At 49.4% G+C, this 23,229-nt stretch overlaps 1 protein-coding gene across 14 annotated transcripts in view; it reads right to left on the bottom strand.

Annotated features, from left to right (window-relative positions):
- The window catches only part of ARHGAP22 (Rho GTPase activating protein 22), a 228,674-nt gene that overhangs the window by 15,155 nt on the left and 190,290 nt on the right, over nucleotides 1-23,229 (bottom strand). For 5 of the 14 annotated variants that reach the window (XR_013524830.1, XM_035267723.3, XM_035267724.3 and 2 more), the window contains one exon: nucleotides 18,422-18,550. The exons of 4 other annotated variants lie outside the window; for them this stretch is intronic. Coding sequence is in view for 9 of the 10 variants with exons in the window: in XM_035267723.3 (XP_035123614.1) it covers nucleotides 18,422-18,550 (129 nt within the window). In the remaining variant the exon portion in view is untranslated. Of the gene's footprint in view, nucleotides 1-18,373; nucleotides 18,551-23,229 lie in introns of all 14 variants that reach the window. 5 more of the 14 variants (XM_035267720.3, XM_035267721.3, XM_035267722.3 and 2 more) reach the window with 1 other exon arrangement.

Raw genomic sequence — 23,229 nt, 5'->3', positions numbered from 1 at the left:
TGAGAACAGAGAGGAGCTAGTCACACCCTCCACCACCCAGTTCAGTGGTGGGTGCTTGGGACGATGGAGGGCAGGTGCACTGTTGGGGCTAAAAGTGGCTCCTCCCCAGGAAGCAAATTTGACACCGGAAGGACGCACACTAGAAGGCTGGGCCCTGAGCTGCCTGTGGACAGACAGCAGGAGGGAGCAGTGGGCTGGTGGCGTGACCTGGCCCCTGGAGCTTGCCCAAGCCAGGAGCAAATGGCCCTCAGGGAGTGTGCATTATGCATGTCATTGATTGGTTTTGCAGCCATTCCAAATCAGAAGCCATCCAATGCCCATCACCAGCAGAACCAGTATATCTCCTGTATTCTGTTCTTACCATGGAACACTGTGCAGCAATGAGAATAAATGAGGCACAGCTCACCGGACAAGACAGACACAGTAATATGAAAACCATAGTCATGACTCAGCATCAATCATCATCAGGCACATGCAAATCCAAACCACTATCTGATCCCACCTCACTAGGATGGCTACTGTTAAAAGAACAGATAGTTACAAGTGTTGGCAAGGAGGTGGAGAAACCCTTCCTTGTGCACTGTTGGAAGGATGATAAGATGGCAGTTGCTGTGGAAAACAGCATGGCAGTTCCTCAAAAAATTAAAACTAGAATCACCAGTAATCCATCCCCTGGGTATATACCTAAAATAATTAAAAGTAAGGTCTCAAAGAGATACTTGCACACTCAGGTTCACAGCGGCATTATTCACAGTAGCTGAAACACAGAAGCAAGCCATGTGTCTATCAGTGAATAAATGAAGAAGCAAGACACGGTATTTGCATACAGTGGAAACTGATTCGGCCTTAAAAAGGAGGGAAATTCAGACCCATGCTACAACATGGGCAAACCTGGAGAACATCATGTGTAAATCATTCACAAAAGGACAAATACTGTGTGATTCCTCTTATATGTAGAGCCTGGAGTAGTCAAATTCACAGAGACACAAAGTAGAATGGTGGCTGAAGGCGCTGGGGCCGGGGAGATGGAAGTTAGAATTGAATGGGCAGAGTCTCAGCTTTGCAAGATGGAAAGTGTTGTGGAGATGGAGACAGCTGGTGGCTGCACAATAATTTGAATGAACGTAATGCTGCTGAACTGTGTGCTTTAAAAATGATGAAGACAGGATGTTTTATGTTAGGTGTATTTTATGAAAAATTTAAAAAATTAGAAAACAAAAAACATCATCAGAAACGAAAGAAGCCAAACCCCAGAGTGCACACTGCATGACTCTATTTATGTAAAGTTAACGAAGGCCCAGACTCATCTGTGCTGTTAGGCCAGGGCACCGTCGCCTTGGTGGGTCAGTGACTGGGAGGGGCTCAACGTCTTCTGGGGTTCTGGTAACGCCATGTCTCCCCCGGCACGGCTTACACAGTTATGTCCCACTTGAGAAAATTCACGGAACTGTACACTTATGACTTGTATACTTTTCTGCATGCTACTCTTAAATAACATTAGCAAAAAGAAAAAAAAGAAATCAGAGAGAGAATGATCTAAAACGATACATGACAAGATACCAGATGAGGAATAGAGGGAGAGGGGAAGGAGGCAGAGTAACTTCAGAGAAAATCTATGAAAACTAAATTTATCACCAGTCTAAGAGGTTCCTGGCAGCCCAGGCAAAGAAAGCAAGGAGTGGAGAACCACAAAGCTGTCTATACCACGGTACAGTAACAGGAGAAACAGACTTCTGCCAGCCTCTCAGCTTTCAAGCTGAGTTCCTGACTCTTTGGAGTCCCTGACACTATTCACACCCACTGTGCAGAGACCTTCCCTACAGGGTGGCTTGTGGGCTGTTCCAGGGACACGATGCCAAAGCTCCATGTCCAGGCATGGGACTTCCCAGAGACCTGGGCACTGAGCCAGCTAAAAGTGGAGCTCCATTTGTGCTACTTAGCTCCCCAACACAGGGGCTATTTTGGAATAAGATATATCAGTCCCTGATACAGTGCCTGGCACAGAGCAGGACACAGTAAATGTTCCTCCTCACCCTGCTTGACCCAAAAATTAAGTGTATAAAACCTGAAAGGTAGACTCTTCCTTTGAGAACACATGCCCATGTGGGCTACACCTGCTGGATGCCAGCAATGTTTTAGCGAGAAGTGTGTGTGCACATGTGTGCATGTAGTGTGGGCTTGTATGTGAACATGTGTGCACATGCGCTGGGTGTGGGCTTGCAAAGGTATGTGCATATGTATGTACGTGGGCTTGTGTGTGCACGAGTATGCACAGGTGGGGTGCCTGTGAGAGTGAGGAGAGTGCCGATGTAGCTACACACGGTGCTGTGGTGCCAGGTGGTTCTGAGCATTTTACACCCATCAGCACATTTAATCCTTCCCATCTTGATAACTTGGGGACTGTCACTATCACCGTAACCATCATCATCATTATCTTGACTTTTGCCTGTTCAGCTTGTGGTGTGTTTGAACTGAGAGGCATGGGGGCTTAAGAATGTACACAAATACACTCAGCATGCATGACAGGGACAAGGTTCCAACCCAGGCAGTCAGGATCCAGGTATAGAGAATGCACTTGGTCACACCACTACTTGGCGCCCATACTGGTCCAGAGATACCTATGTGAGGCATCCCTCAACTCAGCACCAGCTGTTCCTGAGAACGTGGGTCCTGTGGAGGGACAACAGGCAGAGGTCACAATACTAATACGAAGGGAAAGCTGCTGCCGCCTGGGACCCGGTGGGCGAGACCAGTCACCCCTGCACATAAGTGGGGCCCAAGGGGCCATTCATGAGCCTTGAGCACAGGGGGTGACCCTGCTGCACGCTTGGCCTGCTAGCTGCCTGGGGCACCTCTAAGAAGTCAGTCTGAGGAGGCTCTGGGGCTCACCACTGACAGTGTCCTGGCCTTTCTACCAGCCCAAGTATGGCCTGGGCTGGTCCAGGGACACTGAGCCCCTGCTCTCTCTCACCTCAGTCAGGGCTCAACAACGGATGACCAACAATGGGCCACATAGGTCCACAGATGTGCCTGTTTGGCTCGTATGATGTTTGAACCATTTTTAAATTAGTTATTTACAATCAGGAAATTTTATACATAAATCTGGATTCCCAGCTTCTCTTAAAAAATCCAGACATGGTGACACCAGGCCTGAGTTCCAAAAAAGCAACAGCTGAAGAGCTCAGTGGCATCTGTGATAGCACACACACGGGCCAGTTCTCTGCAGTCCCCACCATCCCCTATTGCTTCCAACCTAGCCCATGTTCCACTCATGTGGTCTTGCCAGGTGTTCGTTCAGCTCTTCTGCTTTGACCTCTGGGGCACAGACGTGCCCCAAGGACACTGGGGCCAGGATAAGTAGGAAAGGTAGCAATGGGAAGCCAGACCTCTCGGGACCAGAGACCTCTGCTGGGACCTCAAATGGGCAGCCAGAGGGTACCCGGGAGGAAGTGCCCAAAGGCAGACAGTCCCGTGAGGGGAGGGGCTGGCCTGGCAGTGGACCTGGTGCCCGCTGCCTGCCTCCTGCTCCCATCCACACACACACACGTCACCTTTTCTCCAGCTCTGCCCACTGCTTGAGTGGCACAAATCCATCTGCCTTGTGGGGCTGGAGGGGGCAGGGCCTTCTCCCTAGTGCCACTTTCCTCTTCAGTCTGGGCAAATTTCCTACTAGCCCTGGAAAAAAAAACTCAGAAGTCCTCTTAGGAGAGCTGCCCTAGACCCTCCCTTCAGCTTTCCCTCCCCTGTCACAGCCCTGACTGCCACTACTCCAGACATTGTGAGGACACTCCCCCCTGCAGGGTTGCTGGCCTGCCCAGGGCCACATGCTGGGCTTGCAGCCGAGGCCAAAGAGAACCAGTGAAGGAGGGGACCACACTCTCCGGGGCGGCCTCCCATCCCAACTCACAGCTTTCAGCTCCACCCTCAGCTCACAGCTGACTGAAGGCCACAGTCAAGGAAGAGACCCCAGGAAAAAATTCCAAAATTCTCTCTGGAGGCCCATGGAGCATGGGTAATTCCACCTAGCCATCTCTTGGCTCCAGCCCTGCCTGCTGTCCCATCTCCTGCCCCTAGGACCCCTGCTGTGGGTCTGTTTATCCACCTTTCCATCACCCCTGTACTTTGTGTCTGGCCCTGCTCTAGGAATTAGAGAGCTGCCTTGCCCAAGGGCCATAAACATATAAATCCCCCTGGGGCCTCCCCTGCTGCCTTTAACACTGTTCTCAGGATAAAGCCTAAACTTGGCAGGCAGGCAAGGAAGGCCCTGCACCACTCCTTCCTCCAGCCCCTAGGAGTGCAGAGCCTGGGCCAGCCTGCTGGTCACACAGTGCCAGCATATCCAGGCAGCTCCCAGCCCCAGCACAACCACTAACCCTCTGTTGCCCCATGGGGCCTTCCTGACCACTTTCCCAAAACAGGGTTGGAAAAGCCAGGAAAAGGACATCCACAAGGTCCTGGGCACTTCTAGAGAGAACAGGTTCAGGAGGAAATGATGTCTGAAATCAATGTCTTAAAGATGAGCAGGAGACGGGCAGCCCGGAGGGGTTGCGGCACATGACAGAGGACCGTGGGGGTTGGAGGGCAGGGCTGAGGGGGTATGGTTGGCAGCACCCTGCTTGGGCATGGTGGGGCTTGGGTGGGGACACAGGCAAGTAGATGATGCTCAAGGCCAAAGGTCACAGAGACAAAGATTCTGGATCTGCACCAGTATTGGTCTGCTGCATCTCCTGGCTAACCCACTGAGAATCGGAGTTGCCTCCCTCTCCTGGGGCTCAGTCTCTCCGTCTATGACATCTATAAAATGGGATGATCACACCTGTCTTTAGCGGGTGTTTTGAAGGTTAGACTTCCCTGAGGCCCAGCCCCCAGGCACCACCAGGCCATAGACTGGCCCCAGATTCCCAGCTGGCCACTGGGAACTCATGGAAAGGAGCTGTCAGAAGCTGTGGGAGGGCTTCATTCCAGCCTCGGACTCCCAAGAGGCTTCCTTCCCTGTAGCCCTTCTGGGGAAGGCACCAGGTCCTGGGGCTTCTGGGCCTGGCTTCCACATCAAGGGCCCCACCCACCCCTCCCCACAACCAGGGTCTCTCTAGGGGAGCCTGGCAGGGCCTGCCCCCTCCTGAATGAACTCCCTCAGCCCTCCTGGAATACTTGGAGGGGAGCCTTGCCAAGAACTAGTTCTAGCAGGTTTGTCAGCTCCCTGGAAACTCAGCCATCGTGTGGGTTCCTCGAGGTCCCAGCCTGTGATGTTCACAGAGCACTGGCTCTGACACTGCAGGCAAAACTGGCAGAGGCTGCCTCTCCTCTTGATGAACCTGCTGCTGGGCATCCTCTGCCAGCATCCCCCTGGCAAACCCATCCTTCACTCCCCTCCCCTGGAATCCCACACGGGAGAGGAAGCCCAGGCAGAGCAGTCTGCTGGCTGCAATCCTCGTCCTCTATGACCCTGGGCACTGTCCTCAGCCTCTCTGAGCTGGGCTTTGCCACCTTCTAGGGTGTGAGTGTCCACAGGAGATCAACCACACTAGGCACTGGGGAGGAGGTGCTTTGAAGTGCGGCTTTCTCTGACCTTGCAGGGTCAACTCCTGGACAGGCTCTGCCTGCCCCTGAGTCCCACCCCCAAGGCCACAGCAGGGAAGGGAGGACTGGGATTCCCTTTTGCAGCTGATCCCAGAGCAGAGCAGAGCAGAGCTCATAGCCGGTCTGCTTCAGTCATATGCCTGCTCTTTACTCTTTTTCAGGAGTGGGCAAGGCCACAGTCAGGGAAGAGGCACAATGAAGAAAATAATTCTAAAATTCTCTCTAGACTCCCAAACTTTGGGTCATTCCAGTTTCCCTCTTGGCTCCCGACCTTCCTGCTCTCTGGTCCCCCGCACCCCAACACCCGTCATCCTCCATGCAATCACCACGCCCTTTGCCCTCAGGGCAGGGACTCACTGGCCGGCCAACTCTACACTTCCAGGCTCTGCGCTAGGTACTAGAGAGCCTCAGAATTGCCCCCAAGGCTGTAAGCAAGAAGACCCACCAGCCAGCCAGCACAGCTGAAAATGCCCCCGCTCCCTACCCGTTCCGGCCTGGAGGAGCACAGCAGAGGCTAAGCTCACCTGGAGGGGTCCTGTTCTGGGCAGCCTGCCCCAGGGCAGAAGTGATTCCCTCCTCCTGGAGGCGCCGGTCCCACACCCCTTCCTGTGGCCCAGAGAGGCTTGGGTTCTGAGCCCCGGACTCGGATCCTGCTGGGTCCCCTCCATAGTGGGGGGTGAGGAGGGATCCTTTGCAAGTCCCTGCCCCCTTTCCAGACTCAAAGTCCTCATCTCTACGCGCGGGCCGCTCACCGCCAGCAGGAGATTCGGCCTCTGCCTCTTCCCTCGGACACGCACTACCCCCGCCCCCTGGGAACCGTCCGGCTGCACTGGATCCGCGGTGACACCCAAACTCCCCCAGGCTCCCTGCCGACCCCCTCGAGGCGCATGCGCGGCGCTCTCCTCGCCCGCAGCGCCAGTCCGGGTTCCAGCGCCTCTCTGGCCTGGAGACGCCACTTCTCCAGCGGACCTGGTGGCGCCCGCATCCTGTCCCGCCCCTACCTGAGGCGGCGGGCGCGCAGCAGGCGGGCAGACGGCAGGGCGGCCGCGGGCAGGCGCGGCACCCGGAGAAGGCCCGCGCGGCCGGCATCAGGCCCATGGCGCGCCCCGGCGCGGAGGCGCGGCGGCGGCTGGAATGCCCGGCACGCGCGCAGGTAGAGTCTTGCCCGCCGCCCGCCCGCCCCGGCCAGCGCCGCCCCAGGCCCGGACCCTGGGGCGAGGGAGGACCAGTGATCTGTGAGTGCCTGGGATGCCACGCCCGAAGTCGGCCCAGTGAGGGATCTCCGGTGTCAAACTTCACACCCTTTCTCCTAATGCCCCATGTTCCCAGAGGTCACCAAGGGAATCCCTTCCCTCTTTGCCCCGGACCGGCTTTAGGAGTGCCTGCTCATCCTTTCTCCTGGGAAGCAGGTGTTCCAGGTGGGGCAATGGAGGTCCAGGGAGGTTAGGTAACTGAGTCTGGGTCACCTAGCAAGGAGGAGGGTGCTGGCTTCACAGTGGGGGTCCAGGCTCCAAGCCCTCCTGGCCTCTGCCTGGCCTGGGCACCCTAGTGCCAGGGTTAGTGGTTTGGACTTGACATGCAGTATGACCCTGAGCAGTCTGAGGGCTGTTAGCTTCTCCATATTACAAAGAATCAGAGAGGCTGTGTAATTTGCCTGCAGTCATACAGATGGTGATGGGCCTTTATTAACACATACATGGTCTTTCTACAAAGCCTATGTTCTTCTGGGGTAGGTTTCTGAGACGAACCCACAATCCCATACTTCCAAAGGGTAAGGGCTGGAATGGGTACACCAGGAAGACAGAGAGGCACAGCTAGGGACAGTGGAATGCCAGCAGCAGGGATAGGAGTCCCAAGGGAAGGTGGGCAGAATTCTTAAGGGAGGGGTTTGTGGCCCTGGGGCTGGAAGGGACTGGGACCCTTCTTCAAGCTGGGCATGCAGAGCTGGGTCATGCCTCTTGCTCATTCTAAGCAGGGCCTGGCCTAGGGTGAGACAAGCCAGGTACTGACCACAGGGGCACAATTTAAGGGGCACCCAAAACCTCAGTAACTAGGATACACATTATTGTAATATTTTTAAGAATAAACATTAAGGCAAAAAAATCCTAGATGAACAACATATTAAAGTTTTCAATAAACAGGAGCAGCTATGCACTTGCACAGACCTTGAGCATGAGGGCCTCACCCACCCCAGCCCACCACACTGCCTGTCTTTATTTCACATGTGTTCTCAATTGACCATGGATGTGGTTAACTGAATAATGACCTCCCCCACAGATGTCCTGATCCCTGGAACCTAGACCGTGTTACCTTACACAGTACAAAAGACTCTAGGTGTGATGAGGGCTAAGAGATTATACTGGGTTATCTAAGGGGCCGGGTGCAGTTTTAGGGGTTAAAGGAAGGCAGAAGGAAGTCTGACCACAGAGGAGGTGGCAAGGGCAGGACAAAGGCAGAGATTGCGGTGCTGAGGCCACAGCCAAGGCCTTGCCGTAGCCCCTGGAAGGTGCAAGAGACAAGGAACCGCTTCTCCCTGTGTCCTCCAAGAAACTAGCCCTACTGACACCTGGATTTTAGCCTCAGAAGACCGGTTATGACTTCCAACCCCAGAACTGGAAGAAAACCACGTTGTGTTAAGCTGCCAAATTTCTGGCAGTTTATTAGAGATGCAATGGGAACCTAATACAAGGATTTTTTTTTTTTTTTGCTTTAATGCTCATTTTTTAAATGATTACAATAAAATATCTTGGTTACTGCGTTTTTTTGGTGCCCCTTTACATTTGTGCCCCAAGGCTGTGAGGCTCCCCAGTTCTGGCCATGACACTAAGTATCGGGGTTAAAGCCCTCAAAGCCATGGGAGTGGAAGCATGGAGCTGTTTCCTCCTCCCCAGCGCTCAGGTGAACATGAGGGTGCCAGGGCAGGTCATGGTGCAGGGGGCCACAAACCAAGGAATCTCTGCCCTCCACCTACCAGCAGAGCCTGGCATTCCCATGACCGAGGAACCCATCAGCTCTGAACAGCCCTGTCCATATTAAAGAGCAGGGGCCAAGGGCTCAGCAGAAGCTCCTACCAATCGGGGGCCGGCGGGCCTCTCTCAGGTGGGCACGTGGGCTCTGGCGCTGACATGCTTTCTCGGCTCTGGGCCGCAGTTTTCCTGCCTGTGTGTTTAGAGGCAGACTGGCCAGTCTCTGCAGAGTGCCCTCCACCCCCACCCAGGTGCCCCACATGGCTGGAGGCCTGCAGCTGCCACCTATTAGAAAGCTGTGACAGGCACTGCCACAGTGAGCTCCAGGGGAAGCCCTGGCCTTGCCAATGTCCACCCTACCTCAGGGGTGGTTTTTAACCATGAGGCCTGAGGCATGTGTAGAGATAGACATGAGACTGACTTCTCGGGGCAGGGCTGGGGAGCTGACAATCTGAGTGTCCTCTCACACAAAACCCAGTGACAGTTGGCCTCTTCACTCTGGATGGTCTTTGTCTCCCGAGCTGTGTGTACAACAGCCCCCAGAATAGGGCTGGGGTCCAGGACCTCAGGGACTGCCTCTTTCCTCAGTCGTAATAATGTACCCCTCCCCCATCCAGATAACTCACATCTAGAGAGTAGAATGTGCTGAGGCCTACCTGGCAACAGCATCCAGCAATAAGCTTGCCCTGGAGGTGGGCGGCTGCTGCTGCCCCCAGCCCCACTGTGTGTTGTTAGGTAAGTTGCTGAACCTCTGAGTCTCTGCCACCTCCAGACTGTACCAAACTTCTGGCAAGGGCAGCCCATAGGCAGTGTGAGCTCCCTCCCTCTTCCCTCAGAGTGGTGTGGGCTGAAGTTTTCCAAGGCCACTTGGAACAAGCGGAGAGCCAAAGATCCCAACCCTAGGACACCCTGAGGCCTTCTGGCCTCCTGCTCTCTACAGCAGGCAGCCAGCACCCAGGCTCTGTGCTCTAGCAGACCTAGGTAGAAATGCCAGCTTCCCACTTAGTTGTGGTCTGGACAAACCAAACTGCTGGAGCCTCCCTGATGCTGTCTCCTCGCCAGAAGTGGGATATAATGGACTGACTTCACAGAGCTATTGTCAGGCTCAGCAGGGACGCAGAGCCCAGGACAGGAAATGCTGGGGTCCCCAGAGTTTCATCCCATCTTAGCAATAATTGGGACAAACTCTCTTCTGGCCCTGTGATCTGAGGTCTATTTATCACAAACTGAAACCAGACTGGCCAAGCTGCTGAGAGGGAAGGGCTTAACGAGCCAGCAAGGTGGCTAAAAGGCTGTTGAACGTTGGCATCCTGACCTTTGCAGGATGCAGTGGTGACAGCCCCTATAAATCACCCCGACTAGCTTGCCAGGCTCTCCCTAGATAAGGCAGCTAATCTGGCCTTTGTTCTCCTGGTAAATAGCTCTGTGGTTGTCCCATCAGCAGGGACTGTAGCTGGAGGCCATTTCCTCTGCCTTGGGGATCCAAGTTCTCAGACTCCCCGGGCCCTTGCAGGGGAGAAGCCTTGAGGGCTGCAGGGGAAGGAGGCCCAAGTGTGCTCTGAACACACCCTATACCCAGAAGCGGCCAGACCTGCCCTCTATGAGCCTGAACAGGGTCCAAGGCCCATGGGGACATTCTTCTCCACTTGAGTACATAGACCCTCAGGGTGCACTAGAATGGGTAGAGGGCACCAGAACTAGCCTCAAGTACCTCTTCTGCTGGCTTAGTGACCTGAAACCTAGCCTAGGTCTGCAAAAGTCCTTTCTCTCCCCTTTTAAAAGAGCTACCTGGAAAGACCCAGGCCCACTGGCTGGACAGGTTGACATTCATAGGAACTAGAAATAAGATTGTCTTCTTGAATATCTCAGTAGGGCTAGGATATAGAGCAAGCAGTGCTCGGGAGAAGTGGTCCAACAGGACCTTGGGCTCCACCACTGGCAGCCTGGTCTGGGGCTAGTCACCTTTCACTCTGAACCTGATTATGCCTCCAGGGCTTCCTATTAGAGAGTCATCCCAGCAAATGATGACCACTGACAGCTTATAAGATTGCCTTGTGTCCCACCAGGTTGTCCCAAGGTTGGATTTTTTTTCCATGTCATGTGTCCTGCCCTAGGCCCTCAGGGAGCTGTATTTCTCCCCTCTTTCTTCCCCACCACCATGATTCCAGAGGAACCTAAGGGCAGGAGAGTTGATTCCTGGGGATCTGAAGAAAGTCTCCAGAGGCTGTGAGATTCCCACACAGCCAGGCCAGTGCAGTGCAGTTCTGATGATCACCACTGGCCTACTGCCTGTCGTCCGCCCCATGCCCTGCCCCAGCACCGAGCAGTCACTCTGGGTGGGGACACCTTTTCCCAGCTGGGCTCCTTGCCCCAGGACTGCCCTCTGCACTGCCACTGGTGAGGCTGGGACCAACAGCTTCAGGGCTCTGCTTGGCGATGCCTGCTGTCCAGAGTGGGATAGTTACCACAATGCCAGTTAGTGCCAATCCCAGCCCCCAGACTCCTGAATCCAACTGCGCACTCAGCATCTCCACTGGTTTAATGACTCACAGGCACCTCAAACCCAAACGTGTCCAAACAGAGCTATGGTCTTGCCATAGTCTCCCAAACCAGCTCTGCTGAGTCTTCCCTTCTCATTTCACAACAACTCCAGCCTCCAGCTGCCCAGCCAGACACCTTGGAGTCAGCCTCCACTGTGCCCTTCCTCACACCCACATCCAGGAGAGCTCCTTGCAAAATAGATTTGGAATCTGATCACTTTCACCCCCTTCTCTTGCTTGGATTATTACAAATTCATCTCCAGCTCCTCCCTGCACAACTCTAGTCAGCACGCAGAGTGGTCCTCTTAAATGATGTATTAGATCAAGACATTCCTCGGCTCAAAGCCCTCCAATGCCCCCTCCTCATTTCACTTAAGAGTGATAGCTAGAGTACTGAAAGGGGCCCAGGAAGCTTCTACCTTCTGGCTACTCCTATCTGGCTCCCTTCCTCAGTCCCTCCAGCCCACCTGCCTCTGTGCTGGTTCTAGACCACGTCAGATGTTCTGCTTCTGCCAGAGCTGTGACCTCAGTCTAGCACACTTCCACCAGATGTCCCCCGGCTCACTCTCTCACCTCTTTCAACATCGTATGAGCAATGAGATACCACTTCTTACCCATTACGATGGTTATTATATAAACAAAACAGAAAACAAGTGCTGGCGAGGATGTGGAGGAACGAGAAACCTGTGTACTGCCAGTGGGAATATAAAATGGGCAACCACTGTGGAAAATGGTATGGAGGTTCCCCCAAAAATTAAAAATAGAATTACCATATGATCTAGCAATCCCACTTCTGGGCATATAACCAAAATAATTGAAAGCAGGGACTCAAAGAGATATTTGCACACTCATATTCACAGCAACATTACTCACAATAGTCGAAACACAGAAGCAACTCAAGTGTCCATTGATGAATGAATGGACAAGCAACTGTGGTATATCCATACAATGGAAAATTATTTGAGCTTAAAAAGGAGGGAAATTCTAATACATGCTGCGACATGGATGAAACTTGAGAACATTATGCAAAGTGAAGTAAGCCAGTCACAAAAAGATAAATACTGTATAATTCCACTCATGTGAGGTACATAGAGCAGTCAAATTCATAAAGACAGAAAGCAGAATGATGGTTGCCCAGGGCTGGAGGGAGGAAGCCAGAGTTTCAGTTTGGGAAGATGAAAAAGTTCTGGAGATGGATAGTGGTGACAGTTGTACCATAGTGTGAATATACTTCATGCCACTGACTTGTACACTGTGCACTGCTTTCTTCCCTGCTGAGTCTTCTGCCTGCCTGTGACAGGTCTCAATAAGTGTTTGATGCGTGAATGAGGACTATTTAGTACTGAGAGAGTGCTGAGTACTTTATGTCCATTTTCTCTCTTAATTCTTATGACAATCCTGCAAAAAAGATATTCTTCTTCCCATTTTGCAAACAAAGTCAAAGAGGTACAGAGAGGTGTGCCCAGGGTCACACAGCAAGCAAGTGGCAGAGCCAAATCACACCCAGACCCAAGCCTGTTGCCAAAGCCTCACTCTGCCTCCTCTCACACATCAATACAATGGGCTTGGCTAAGCCCCTTCCCATGCATATAAATTCCGGGCTTTAAGGGGGCTTGCAGGCTCTCTCCAGATAACCAGGCAAGGGTATGGACACACATTTTCAAGCACCCACCAGACGCTGAAGCAGCCCTGGGGACCCTGTGACTATTGTCTCCCTTCTGTCTCCTCTGAGAGAGAGCTGGCAAGGAGACAGGGGCAAGGAGGTACTGCCCCATGTGTCCTTCTGGGGCTGTGTTCCCTGAACTGGGCATGGAAGTTCAGAGATCAGTTTGAGAAGTTTTGGCCTCTTAACAATATCAAGTCTTCTGATTCATGAACATGGGATGTCTTTCTTCTTATTTAGATCCTTTTCCATTTCTTTCAACAATGCTTTGTCATTTTCAGAGCATAACGTTTTATACTTTTTTGCTAAATGTATCCCTGAGTATTTTATTCTTTTGGATGCTTTTATAGATGGAATTTTCCTAATTTAATTTTCAGTTTGCTCATGGCTGTTGTATACAAATACAATTGATATGTATATACTGATCTTGTATTCTTCAACAAATTTTTAATTAATTCCAATAGGGGGGTTTTTTTTGGCATTTTTCTGTGTATAAGATCATGCCATCTGCATACAGAGATACTTTAACATCTTCCTTTTCAATCAAGCTTCATTTTATTTCATTTTCTTGCAAATTGTCCTGGCTAGAACCTCCAGTAGAATGCTGAATAGAAGCGGTGAAGGCAAGAATCCCTGTCTTGTTCCTGATCTTGGAAGAAAAGCACCCAGTCTTCCTCGATTAAGTATGATATCCGTGGGCTTTTTGTAGATGTCCTTTATTAGGTTATGTTCCCTTCTATTCCTAGTTCTGGAGTGTTGTAATCATTAAAAGGTGCAGGATTTTATCAAATGTTTTTTTCTAGTCTACTAAGATGATCATGTGTTTTGTCCTTTATTCTGTTAATTTATTACATTGATTTTCAGACATTAAATCACCCTTCCATTCTTGGGATAAGTCTCATTTGGTCATGGGGCATAATTCTTTGGATTCAGCACGTTAGTATTTTGTGGATGATTTTTGTATCTATAGCCATGAGAGATATTGGTGTTGCAGCAATAAATCTCTGGCCCTCCTGCACCAACAATCTTTTGCAGTGATGCTTTGTCTTTCAACTTAAAAAAATAAACAAACTTCCTCTTTAACTAACATCCTCCTCCGGCTGCTGTCCTATTTTTCTCTTTCCCTTTACAGCAAAATTCTTGAAAGAGTTGGCTGTGCTGACACTCTAATTCCCCTTTTATCATCTTTTTCATTCCCACTATTATCAGGCACTTTACCCAAGCCCCTCTGCTCAAGTAACCAATGACTGTCTACCTTTCACCCTCTGTTTGATCTATCAGCAGCACTTGCTGTAGTTGATCATTGCCCTTATTCCTTCACTTGGCTCAAGAATGCTGGCTTCTGGCTCTCCTCCCTCTTGGGGCTTGCTCTCTTTCTCGCCCCCTCTGCTGTCCCTCCACCCGCTCTGTGCTGTCTCATCCTGACTCATGACTTCAAACCCCATCTATGTGCTGACGGCCCCCTAAATCTCTTTCTAGCCTAGTCCTCTATCCTAATCTCTAGGCTGAAATATCTACCTGCCTACTTGACATCTGAACTTGAGCATCTAATAGGTATCTCAAACTAGGCCCATATCTTCCTTCCAAATAGCTGCGCTTCCCGTAGTCTTTCTATCTCAGTTAATAGCTAACCCCTTAGCTTCCTATTGCTTAGATCAAAACATCCCAGAATTACCCTTAAATTCTCTCATTCATTCACATACATGTCTCATCCCTCTCAGCAGGGGAATACCGCTGGCTCTACCTTTAAAATAAATCAAGAATTCAACGACTTTTTATCACCACTCGCATTGGGCCAGGCCACCCTTACCTCTCCCCTGCACTGTTGTGTAAGGAGCTCCTAACTGGCTTTGGTCTATTCTCAACATAGTAACCAGAAGGATCCTGGTAGAAGCTAGGCCAGGCTCTGCCACTTCTCTGTTCCATGCCATGAGATGCTAACAGCCCTACCATGATGACAAGGCCATTCATTCTCTGGTCTTTCTCCTCCCCTTTGCACACTCTGCTCTGGCCACACAGGCCTCCTTGCTGTTCTGACATAGACCCCCCACCCCCACCTCTACCTGTGCTGTCATTCACCCTTTCTTTCCTTCTACTCAAGTCACCAGACTCTAACCTCTATCTCTCGTGTTCCCCTCCCTGCCTTCTCTGTTCCCACTGCACCCACCACCATCTAACCTGCCACATGTCTGCTCAGCAAGTCACTTGCCTCCTCAACTAGCATGGGAGCACCATGAGGCCAGGGCCTGTCCCTCCAACTCACTGCTGTCTCCCCAGCCCCTAGAACATTTATTTGCAAGTCCATGGCTGAATGACTGAATGAATGCCCAAACGAGAGGCACTCCAGCTGATGCCACACCTAGGTGGGCTGGGCAGGCCACCAGCTGTGAGGCTTCCCCGACCACTGGCCTGCTCCCACTTCTCAAGGGGATGGCTGGGCTGTCGGATCTGCAGCAGGCAGGCTGCCCACTCCTGTCAGAGGTGGCCTGCCTGTGCCAGAATAAGCACAACAGGAAGGGCTCAGGGGCTCTGTTACAAAACAGCCAAAGAAAGACTGATCTGCTAAGCCTCTTTCCCAGGGTACGTGGGCTAATAACAGCTCTGCCAGAAAACCTTCAGGGGCTGACTGAGCCCACCTGCCAGCACCCTGCATGCCCAGACATGCCTGGCATTGCTAACTCCTGGGATTTCTGCATTTCCTCTATACTCCCTGCAGAAAGGAGATAAGCACCTTTGATGGCAGTTCCTGTTTTAATGCTTGTGAGTTCTTCACAGTCTGGGAAGGGAGATAAACACCAGAAGGGTTGAGTCTAGGTTCCATCTGGGATTCTGCTGAAGGTCCCCAGTTCTGAGCAAGCAGAGAGGGAGATGGACATGTGGCTGGGGAGCCAGGCCTGCTGGACACAGGTCTTGGTGCAGCTCTTGGATGCGCTATTTCGGCCGGGACTGAGCACAGCCTTTGAGGTCAGAACATCCACCTCCCTTCTCAGTTCTGCCCTTTAGCTGGCTGTGTCATCTTGGGCAAGTCATCTCACTTCTTTTCTCCCTTTGTTTCATTTATTTTTTATATGCGCATATCTAGAAAAGCACTCGAAGCATAAATGTGCAGAAAAATATGTTATGGTGAAAGGAACCCTTGTGTAACTACCCAAGTCAAGCTAGAGAACATTTCAGAAATGTCTACCCCTCTCCCACCCCATCTTAACGTCTTCCCTCCACCCTACTGCCCTGACTTTTATGGCATTCATGTCTTTGCTTTCCTTTATATTCTATTGCCTGTGTATCCAGAAGTGACAGTTTCCTTCTGCCCTATATTTCCACTTCATATAAGGAGATAATATGACATGTTATTTTTTCTGGGTTTGTCTGGGTTTAGTTCCACATTGTTTCTTTAAGATTCACGCATGTTTTTAGGTGGCACGGTAATGGCTTCATTCTCATCGTTGTAGAGTTTTCCCACTGTTAAGACTGAGTCATCCATTGCATTGTTGCTGGGCACTTGGGTTACTGTGAGGCTGACATCAATAAGACTGTCATGAACATCCCATGTATCCAGTCTCCTCGTGTACCTGTGCACATTGCTGGGACACAGGTGTGCACAGCATCAACTTCAGCAGACACTGATGATTTCCCTAGCAACGTGTGCAAGTTTCTATAGCTTTCAATCCTCATCACCACTTGAAACTGACTTTTTCATTTAGTCATTCTGGTGGGTGCATACAAGTATCCCATTGTGATTTAATTTGCAGTTTCCTGATTACTGATGAGGTTGTACGCAGGGGCCTCTGTTCACTAGTCATGAGGATTTCTTCTTTTAGGAAATGCCTGTCCAAATCTCTTGCCTACCCTTCTTCTGCCTTGTCTGTTTTGCCTCATTGATTTGTAGGAATTTGGGGAGTGAGTCATTTGATGATCATATATGTTACAAACACCTTCACCCAATCTACAGCTGATCTTTTCATTCTCTTAATCTACCTTTTAAAAACAGATGCTTTTCATTTTATAAAATATAATTTACAGACAATTGCATAAGAGATTAGTGATTTTTTTTGTAATGCATTAAAAAATACTTCTCTACCCTAAGATTATGCTAACGTTCTTTCTCTGGTGCTCAGAAGTACCACCTGTCATACATCAAAGTCCAGCTACTTAGGATTCTGCTTCTGGGCTCTGTTCTGTTCCAGTGGTTCTCTTCCAGCAACCTTGCACCAAAAGATGCTCTTGCAAGGCTGCAGAAATCCCTGGGTGGGTTCAGGCCTTTCCGAGCCATTAAGCTGGGGCCATAGGTCAAATGTGCTGCAACCTTCAGGGATCAAGGGGACCAAGGCTGACAGTGTGATATCATTCATGACGCCTGAAGAACAACTTTCACTCTCAACATTATGTTGACTCTTACTTGTAAGGGATTTATGATTTAATGAAAGGTGGTCAGGCAGACCATAGCCAGGTGTGAGAGAGGAGCGTGGGCGAAGAGAGGAGCAAAGGAAGGGCTCAGCCTATGGAGCTTATGAAATCTGGAGATGGGCTCTGAGCCCCAAAAGGTTAGGGTCTGTCCCTGCCTAGACTGTGTGCTAATCAAACACCACAGGGACACAGGGGACATCCATGGCTTGTGTGATCAGAGCCCAGCCAGGTTTCAGACTCCCAGTGTCCACGTTCAGCAGGGAGTTGGTGGCCCTGGCCCCAATGCCACAGTGATCTGATTATGAAAGCTCTTTTCATGACCACTTCATATGAACACCAACTTAGAGATAGTGATTGCACGGCTCGGAGTCACCTTTCATTTCTCTCATACCCCATGTCCAGACCACAGGCAAAACTTGGCAGCTCCACCTTCAGGATATACCTGCAGCTGGCCACTTGCACCATTGGCTGCACACCCACCCCATGGACTATCCTGGCCTGCTGTGTCCACTCCAGTCCCTCTATGATATCCTCATGTGGTGGCCAGGGGGCCCTTTTCATAAATCTAAGTCAGGTTCTGTGTGTCTCCTGTGCTCTAAGCCCTCCTGGTATCCCACTGTATTTAGAACAAAATCAAAAATCCCCACCAGGACTTCAGGGCCCTGGTGACCACTCTCACCTCAGGCCCTCCCACCCTCCTGGTCTTCACTCCCTGGGAGCCCCAGTCTTCCTGACTGCCTCGTGTTCCCATAGCTTGTCCCTACCTTGGGCCCTTTGCACGTGTCTGTGCCTCTGCTGGAATGTTCTTCCCCAGCATGCCCCTGGCTACCTGTCGCTGCATTAAGCCTGCTGGGCCACTCCACCTAACCACACTCCCTCCGTCTTCTCCCCAAGCTTCACTGCCTTTGTGGCAGATTTCACCCCTGGATACCAAGAGACACATGTCCCTGTCTACCATCCCTCCCGCAGAGAATGGAAATGAGGGAGGGTGGGGGCATGGCCTATCCTCATGAATTCCTCACCCCTGGAATCAAACCCCATACATTTAGATGTCTAATACATGGTTTTCAGTAAAGGAGGAAGTAAGTACACGGCAGCTGTTGGGGACTCCCGAGGGCTGGCAGCGGAAGGGCCAGGCTGCTGTGAGAAGCACAGGACGCAGCCAGGAAGTCCCCAGCAAATGGGGCCTTTGGGGCTCAGGACAGGGGAGGCATGATTACCTGAAGGCAAATGTTCTAGAGGGTGGGCATGCGATCTACGGGCAGTACCTCTGCCCAGAGGGGCACAGATGACCCGGCGGATGGCCTGCACCCAGTCCTCCATGTCACGCTGGGAGCTGGCCATGAGCAGGAGCGCCTCGGGGTTGGCCGGCACCTTCTCCTGCTCCCCGGCACCACCTGCAAGACAGGGAGACACAGGCTTACGCAGGGTCCCTGTGCAATGCCGGGTCCCTGCCCGCAGTGCACTCTCCATCCCAGCAGTGGCCAGCTTCACTCCCTGTGGGATGCTCTCCAAGTCCTCCCAGCAACAGCTGAGCTTTGCTTCCCTCTCACAGCCTCACACCTCTTTCCTTGGAGCCCTTTCTCATTTTCTCTTTTCTCCCTTAGTGTCACTTTGTTATTTTCCCATGCCAAAATAGAAATAATGTAAAGCACCCAGGACACTATTAGAAAAAAAAGCATGCCGATGTTAGGCCAGCTAAGAGAAGTTCAGTGCCCCAGAGTGGCCTCACTTTACGCTTTGTTTCAAATCAATTTGCCCACTTTAAGAACACAGTTCAACATCACTATGTGTTTTTAACTTTGGCTTGGACGTTAGGGCTCAACTCCCCATCCTGAAGACAAGAGTCTCTGTATGTATTAAGGTCACAGAGGCTGCATGTTAAAAAGGATGGAACACAGCGCCCCAGAATTCTCCACCACACCCATCTCACAGCTAGACAGTGGATCAGTACCTAAAGGCAGAAGGTTCGGAAAACTCAGCCGGTTTCTCCTCTATGGTTCTCAGGTTTTCATGTATAAGTGAATTGATCTTTGGGAAATACATAAAACATTTTATACTGGACTTTACAAATAATTTAAGGGTTTTCAAGAATGAGTTTGTCTTTATACACCCTACTCTGACATCCGAAGACTATCCACTTGTAGGGTGTGAGATTCAGAGACCTGTGTTCCCGGGGAGTAGGTGGGCACAGGCCATTCCTTGCTGGAGCCTGCAGCCCAGGGTTGGAGAGCTGACAGGAACAGTGCTTACTGAGCACATGGTACATGCCTGGGACCCTTCTGGTGAGCCCAGCTGCCACACACCTGCCCTCCTGGGGTTCTTTAACCTCCACAGTTACTCTGTGAGGAAGGTATTATTTCCAATTACATTTTACAGATGAGGAAACGGAAGCACAGAGGAATTAAGTAGCCTGTTGAATGCACACAGCGAATAAATGGCACAGCCAGAGAGAGATTCAAGTCCTGGCTCTAGGCTCTCAGCATCTCACATTCCCTCCCACCATCTCTCTCCAAGAACTGGGGAAACCAAGCAGACTGTTCTAAGGAATGAGGCAAAGGGCAGGACTGTGACCCCGCTGAGGGCACCACAGGCAGGCCTGGGGGGAGACAGGGGGAGGGGCCGTGGGGCCCAACGCTGGCGGAGGAGGGGGGGCAACGAGCAGCCAGGGCTCTGCGATGCCCTCTGGAGCCCTTCACTACGGACGCAAGCTGCTGGGACTCAGGCAGCCGCTGGGCAGCAGAGCTGTGGAGCTGGGGAGGAAGGAAGCTGGAGGCCGAGACAGCAGAGCCCAACCCCAGAGGCTGCTTGGTTGGCTGCTGTGGCCACTCACAAGGGTATAGGCACTGCCACCTACCGAGGCTGCCATCTGAAGGCAGCTCTGCCGTGGCAACAGCAGTGCTGCACAGCATTTGGGCTATGAAGGCTGGAACGGCTGAGTGTCCGGGACAAGGAGTGGAAGTCAGATGTCACCAGGAAGCTATTTTTATGTGAGCATTCCTAGAAAAATGTCTCAAGATGACTTGGAAAAAAAGGAACCTAGAGATCCACAGCTCCAGGAATTTGTGGTTACTTGGTTTGTCCTAAATATTTACTTTTGTACCTAATCTTGAATTTCTCATTTGAAAATTATTTTCCCTGCAGAGGACCACCCAAGTCATATAAGCTTCAGGCCCCACAAAACTTGGATCTGCCCTGCCCAGAGGCTGGCAGATACCCCCAGGCCCAGCTGTGCCCCTGTCCTGGGTACTTTCCCAAGGTGCTCTCAGCCTAACTTTTTATGTATTTATGTATGTTTATTTATGAACATTTTTATATATGTATAACTTTTAAGGAAATGGCCACACACTGTTTTGCTAAGTGACTGCTCCATTTTACTTTTCCACCAGCCGTATAGGACCGTTCCCTCATCCTCACCAACACTTGCTATGCTCGGTCTTTTTACTTTTAGCTATCCGAATCGGTGTGCAGGTATTTGAATTTGCATTTCCCAAATGACTGATGATGTTGGACATCTTTTTATGTATGTAGTTGCTATCTGTGTGTTGTCTTTGGTGAAATATCTGTTCAAATATTTTGCCATGTTTAAAATAGGTTATTGATTTTCCATTATTAGTGTTGAGAGTTCTTGACATATTCTGGATATAAGGTCTTTACCAGATACATGCTTTGCAAATATTTCTCCCAGTCCATGTCTCTCTGTTTTTTCATTCTATTAACATTGTATTTCCAAGAGCAGAAGTTTTTAATTTTGCAAAGTCCAATTAATCATTTTTTCTTTTATTGAGTGTGCTTCCGGCATTGTATCTAGACTATACCAGAACAAGAGGCTTAGCCATAAAGTCTTTGACTAAACTGACATCCCGGAGTCCTTCCCTCTGTTTTCTTCCAGTAGTTTCATACTTTCATGTTTTATGGGTAAGTCTTTAATCCATTTGAGTTGGTTTCTGTACATGGTGAGAGATGGGATCTAGTGTCAGGTCTTCTGCATATGGATATCCAGTTTTTCCAGCACCACGTATTGAAGAGAGTGTCCTTTCCCCAATGTATGATGTTGGCACCTGTGTTGAAAATCAGTTGGCTGCTGAGCCACATTTTTATCGGGAATGGATGCTAGATTTTGTCAAATGTCTGTTCTGCATCTATTGTAACGACAATATAACTTTTTAGTGTCCTAATTGATGAATTACACTAATAAACTTTCAAATGCTAAACCAATCTTGCATTCCTGGGAGAAATCCCACTTGGTAATGATGTATTATCCCTTTTATATATTGTTGCTTTGATTTGCTGAAATTTTGTTAAGAATATTTTATGTATTTTCATGAGGGATATTGGCTTGCAGTTTCCTTTACCTATAATGTCTCAGTCTGGTTTTGGTATCGAGGTAATGCTGGCTTCATAGAATAAGTTGTTAAATATTCCCTCGTTTTCAAACCTAGACATTTGTAGAGAAATGCTGTTAATTCTTCCTTAACTATTTGATATAATTCACCAATGCAGCCATCTAGGCCTTGAGTTTATTTGTGGAAAGGTTTGTAATAACAAACACAATTTCTTTTATATATACATCCATCTCTTCCTGAGTACACTTTTCTAGTTTGTGTCTTTCAAAGAATTTGCCAGTTTCATCTAAGTTATTGAATTAATTGGTATAAAGTTGTCCATAACATTCCTTTATTATCCTTTTACTATCTGAAGAAGCTGTAGTGATGTTACCTCCCTCACCCTGACATTGGTAATTTCTGTCTTTTTTCTTTCCTCCTTCAATCAGCCTTGCTAGAGGCTTACCCATTTTATTGATCTCAACAAATCAGCCTTTTGCTTCACTGACTTATTGTTTTGTGGTTAGCAAACTTGTTTTTAAAGGATAAGATGGCAAATATTTTAGGTTTTTAGGCCATATAGTCTCTGTCACTACTCCACTTTGCCACTATAGCGCAAATGCAGCCAAGGACAATATGTGAATGCAAGTCATAGTAGTATTTGTGTAAATTTTACTTATGAAAACAAGCAGCCAGCCCGCAGGTTGTAGGTTGCCAACTGGGGTCATGCTTCATTGATTTCCACTCTGATCTTTATTTTTATTCTTCTGCTTACCTTGGGTTTAGTTTGGTCTTTTTCTAGTTTCTAACAAACTTCAATGCTGTAATTGTCCCCTGAATTACTACTTTAGAGGCAGCTTCAAAATTTTGATATGCTGTGTTTTCATTTTAATTCAGTTCAAAATACCTTGTAGTTTCCCCTTGGATTTCTTCTTTAATTTGTGGGTTATTTAGAAGTGTGTTAGTTTCCAAATTTGGGGGAACTGTACCAGAATATGGTATATCTTGCTAAGTGTTCTGTGTGCACTGAGAAAAATTATTTTGCTGTGGTTGAGTAGAGTGTTCTATAAATGTCAATTTGGTCTAGTTGAAAGTTTGGTTGAAATCTTCAATATCCATGCTGAGTTTCCATCTATTCGGTCCATCAATTATGCAAAGAAGGCTACTCAAATTTCCAATTATAATTTTAGGTTTGTCTATCTTCTCCTTGAATTTCTATCAATTTTTGCTTCAGGGAGTTTGAAGCTGTTATTAGGAGCACAAATATTTAGGACTGTTATGTTCTCTTGATGAAATGACCTCTTGATCATTATGAGATGCCCTTCTTCATCCCTACTCCTATGTTGTTGCTCTGGTCTGAAACCCTTGATATAAACACAGCCGTCCAGTTTTCTTTTCATTAGTGTCAGTATGGTGTTATCTTTTTACATCCTTTTAACTTATTTGTGTCTTTACATTTTAAGTGCATTTTTTGTCAGGCATATAGTTGGGTCCTGCTTTTTTATCCAATCTGATAAGCTTTATTTATAATATGATTATTGGGAGGCTTAGGTTTAAGTCTGGCTTCTGTTTTCTATCTGTCCCATCTGTCCTTTTTCTCTTTTCTTGTATTCTTTTGGATGGAGATTTTGTTTTGTAATGATTTCATTCTGTCTCCTTTGTGGCTTATTAGTAAAACTCTCTCTCTCTCTCTCTCTCTCTCTCTCTCTCTCTCTCTCTCTCTCCATACTATAGAAATTGCTTTCGAGTTT

Source organism: Callithrix jacchus, chromosome 12 (genome assembly GCF_049354715.1).
Source record: "Callithrix jacchus isolate 240 chromosome 12, calJac240_pri, whole genome shotgun sequence".
Classification (NCBI taxonomy): domain Eukaryota; kingdom Metazoa; phylum Chordata; class Mammalia; order Primates; family Cebidae; genus Callithrix; species Callithrix jacchus.
This window is presented reverse-complemented; position numbering and strand designations above follow the sequence as displayed.